Below are 4,014 nucleotides of genomic sequence, written 5' to 3' on the forward strand. Positions count from 1 at the left end.
CTTAACATCTCGTAAGATACTTGGTGATCTGAAAAATGAATGCGTGTGACTTTTGTAAAAACAAAATATTTTTTTCTATCCAATAACAAAAATGAGTTGGATTTTAGCTGTTGTTTTTATGTATGGCATATTTTATTCAATGATAATTATGTGCGGTATAAATCCCTTGAATAAAACACCTTTTTAGGAGTCATTTCTATACATCCCCTTGTTAATATTTCAATTAATCTCCTTTAGATCATAACACGCTGGCCTCCACGAGACAGTACTTCAGTAAAAAATTCATTAATTAATTTCGGAGACGGGCAGGCGGTGCGCCATTGAACGCCCCCCCCAACACGTGTCGCTCGTTGTCGACGTCATCACAGAGAGGAGCAGGTGAAGCTCCGCCCAGGTGAAGCTCCGCCCCCTCCCTCCACCGCTTAAAAAAGTCGATCACGGTTCCTTTACCCGAGCAACTCGAGGAGGAGGAGGAGGTCGCATGAGGAGAAGACTGCCACGTTTTGCCCCCGCGGGTTGAAGGACCGCCCGCGGTCAGAAGCGAGACGAGTTCCCCGAGCGGATGGATGGATGGATGAATGGGTGGATGAATGGATGGATGGATGGGATTGTGGACCACGTGAACGGTGCACGCTTGGATTCCAGTGTTCCTGGACTGGGAGCGTCAAGCGGCAACGGGACAGCGACAGAGCGGCTCATCTTATCACCCCGAACCAGACTGGTTCTGGAGATCCTGATGGTGCTGATGTGTGTCGGTGCTGTGACAGGTACTGTTGCAGCTGTGTCGTTCACGTGCCTTTCCTTTCTCCCGTTACGACACCGGAAAGCTCCGTGGTGCGTTTCAGGTGGAGGGGCAGGAGGAGCGCATGACAGGTGGAGGGGTAGCAGGAGTACATGACAGGTGGAGGGGCAGGAGGAGCACATGACAGGTGGAGGGGCAGCAGGAGTACATGACAGGTGGAGGGGCAGGAGGAGCACATGGCAGGTGGAGGGGTAGGAGGAGTACATGGCAGGTGGAGGGGTAGGAGGAGTACATGACAGGTGGAGGGGCAGGAGGAGCACATGACAGGTGGAGGGGCAGGAGGAGCACATGACAGGTGGAGGTGTAGGAGGAGTACATGACAGGTGGAGGGGCAGGAGGAGCACATGACAGGTGGAGGTGTAGCAGGAGCACATGACAGGTGGAGGGGCAGGAGGAGCGCATGACAGGTGGAGGGGTAGCAGGAGTACATGAAAGGTGGAGGGGCAGGAGGAGTACATGGCAGGTGGAGGGGTAGGAGGAGTACATGACAGGTGGAGGGGTAGGAGGAGTACATGGCAGGTAGAGGAGCAGGAGGAGTACATGGCAGGTGGAGGGGTAGGAGGAGTACATGACAGGTGGAGGGGCAGGAGGAGTGCATGGCAGGTGGAGGGGCAGGAGGAGCGCATGACAGGTGGAGGTGTAGGAGGAGTACATCACAGGTGGAGAGGTAGGAGGAGCGCATGACAGGTGGGGGGGTAGGAGTACATGACAGGTGGAGGGGCAGGAGGAGCGCATGACAGGTGGAGGGGTAGGAGGAGTACATGACAGGTGGAGGGGCAGGAGGAGCGCATGACAGGTGGAGGGGCAGGAGGAGTACATGACAGGTGGAGGGGCAGGAGGAGCGCATGACAGGTGGAGGGGTAGGAGGAGTACATGGCAGGTGGAGGGGCAGGAGGAGCGCATGACAGATGGAGGTGTAGGAGGAGCACATGACAGGTGGAGGGGCAGGAGGAGCACATGGCAGGTGGAGGGGCAGGAGGAGCGCATGACAGGTGGAGGGGCAGGAGGAGCACATGACAGGTGGAGGGGCAGGAGGAGCACATGGCAGGTGGAGGGGTAGGAGGAGCACATGGCAGGTGGAGGGGCAGGAGGAGCGCATGACAGGTGGAGTACATGGCAGGTGGAGGGGCAGGAGGAGTGCATGGCAGGTGGAGGAGCAGGAGGAGCACATGGCCCAAATATGGCAAATCAAATGTGGGCCTCTTTTGGCAAAGCTGCGGTGCTCTGGGCAGCATGTGGTCTGGATGTGGCCCTGAAGTGCCCCGTGTGGTAAATGGTGAATATGGCCCAAATATCACAAAACAAATATGGCCACCTTTGGCAAATATGTGGCACATTGTTTCTATGGCTTGGTTCTGGCCCAGATCTGGCAAACGGGAGCGGACCACCCGAGCGCCATCATTCCACGCGGTATGTGGGCCGGATGCAAGTGTGGGGTGTGGGACGGGTCCGGGCCACAGCAGCTTTGCTATCTGGGGGGGTTATGAATCTTTAATAAGTGTGTGTGTGTGTGTGTGTGTGTGTGTGTCTAGGTAACATACTCGTCATTGTGACCGTGGCTGCAACCAAGACGTTCCACTCGGTGACGTCCGTGCTGATCATCAACCTGGCCATCAGCGACCTCCTAGTGGGCGTGGGAGTAATGCCTTTTGTGGCCCTGTCAATCACGAACCCCGGCTGGGTGGGCAGCACCGTACGTCCGACCCTTCTGCACTCTGCACCCTCTTACCGGGTCTTGTGGTCTATGCTTTTGTGTTGTTCCTAGCTAGAGATTTGTCGGTGGCTCCTCGTGTCATCGTAGCTTGTCCAGAGTTCTAACCCCGTGCTGAGGAAGTTGCACGGTATTGTGGTCTGACCTGCTTGCTGCCTGTCTCCTCCGGTAGGACCTGTGTCTGTATGTGGGTTACACCTCCTCGGTGTACTGCACCGCGTCCGTGCTGACGCTTGCCGCTATCGCCCTTGACCGCTACCACGCCATCGTGGACTGCCTGCGCTACAGCTCCCGCTGCACCCTGTGGAGGACCTGCGCCGTGGTCTTGTGGATCTGGCTGCAGGCCCTGGCCTCCAGCTGCCCCCCTCTGCTGGGCTGGAGCTCCGTCAGCTACGTGGACCCCGTGTACAGCTGTGCGGTCAACTGGGCCAGCAGCCCCAGCTACACGGCCCTTATGGCTGCCCTCTCCTATCTCATACCGGCTGCAGTCATCTTCTTCTGCTATTTTAACATAGTTAAGGTGGCCCAGAGTCACGCCAGGAGGATCCACACCTTGGAAGACCACCTTCTGCGTGGCAGGAGGACCATCACGTCGGACCTCTCGTCCTTCCAGCATTGCGGAAATCCCAGCAGTCCCTCCAGACTGGTCTACCACCTCAGTGGACGGTTTATATCTGAGGTCCACAGTGAGAAGAGCACTGTGGACCCCCCCCTCTCTGACTCCGCCGACCCACAGTCCTCCTCCAGCCCTACTTCCCGACGTTCGTTCTCCTTCCTGGCTCAGAGGGCCTTGCCGCCGCCGCCACACCCCCAGCAGACTGCCCAGCAACAGCACCACCACCACCACCCCGGAGTGGTGCGTCTTTTCCTGGTCATCTCAGCTTTCTTCCTGTGCTGGACCCCTTACATGGGTGTGGCGTTGGTTCAGGCCACAGAGACTGCCCTATCAGGAACAACCAGCCTCCTCCCACCCGCTGCCGTTACCTTCTCCTATTGGCTGCTGTTGCTGAACTCGGACATCAACCCTCTCCTGTACGCTCTACTGAGCAAGCGCTACCAGGGGGCCCTGCAGAGCCTGAAGCAGAAACTAAGCGCCCGCCTGGGGACCGTGGTGGGGAGGGCAAGGGAGGTCGCTGCTGAGGCAGCCGAGGGCAGAGGCAGCGGCCCGTGCACACTGAGCACCCAGCACCCCCGCCCCTGCTCCACCTCGGAGACTTCCGCCGGCCACGAGGCCGGCCATCCCTCCCCCGTTTTCACCGTTGACACCCGCTTTAAGCAGCACTCCGGCGAGCCCCTCTGCGACGCGTTTCTCCCTGGCGGCAGCTCTCCGTCCTGCCCCCTGCGGCGAGACTCCGGTTGTGACAGGCCGCTGGATTGCCTGCAGGTCCCGTGTCCGACAGAGGGGGGCAGCAGACTACCTTTCTCCGCCCTCACCACGGAGACACAAGCCACTTTTTTCTACGGCCAGATCACAGTGAGAGTGGAGCATGACGTCTGCTAG

The 4,014-nt window shown here is 58.4% G+C and overlaps 1 protein-coding gene across 1 annotated transcript; it reads left to right on the forward strand.

Moving 5' to 3' along the window:
* Window positions 1-598: 598 nt before the first annotated feature.
* Window positions 599-4,014, forward strand: LOC130123128 (5-hydroxytryptamine receptor 1D). Its single transcript, XM_056292254.1, has 3 exons — window positions 599-767; window positions 2,335-2,495; window positions 2,686-4,014. The coding sequence occupies exons 1-3, from the start codon at window positions 599-601 to the stop codon at window positions 4,012-4,014; spliced, it is 1,659 nt and encodes a 552-aa protein (XP_056148229.1).

The sequence above is a fragment of the Lampris incognitus genome, chromosome 13 (genome assembly GCF_029633865.1).
Source record: "Lampris incognitus isolate fLamInc1 chromosome 13, fLamInc1.hap2, whole genome shotgun sequence".
Taxonomy (NCBI): Eukaryota; Metazoa; Chordata; class Actinopteri; order Lampriformes; family Lampridae; genus Lampris; species Lampris incognitus.

What these genes read in the sequence shown, in the direction of transcription:
- LOC130123128 (XM_056292254.1), top strand. Translation starts at nt 599, where the DNA reads ATGGATGGGATTGTGGACCACGTGAACGGTGCACGCTTGGATTCCAGT. An exon ending in GTGTGTCGGTGCTGTGACAG is followed by an intron (nt 768 to 2,334) that starts GTACTGTTGCAG and finishes GTGTGTGTCTAG; the next exon opens with GTAACATACTCGTCATTGTG. An exon ending in CCGGCTGGGTGGGCAGCACC is followed by an intron (nt 2,496 to 2,685) that starts GTACGTCCGACC and finishes CTCCTCCGGTAG; the next exon opens with GACCTGTGTCTGTATGTGGG.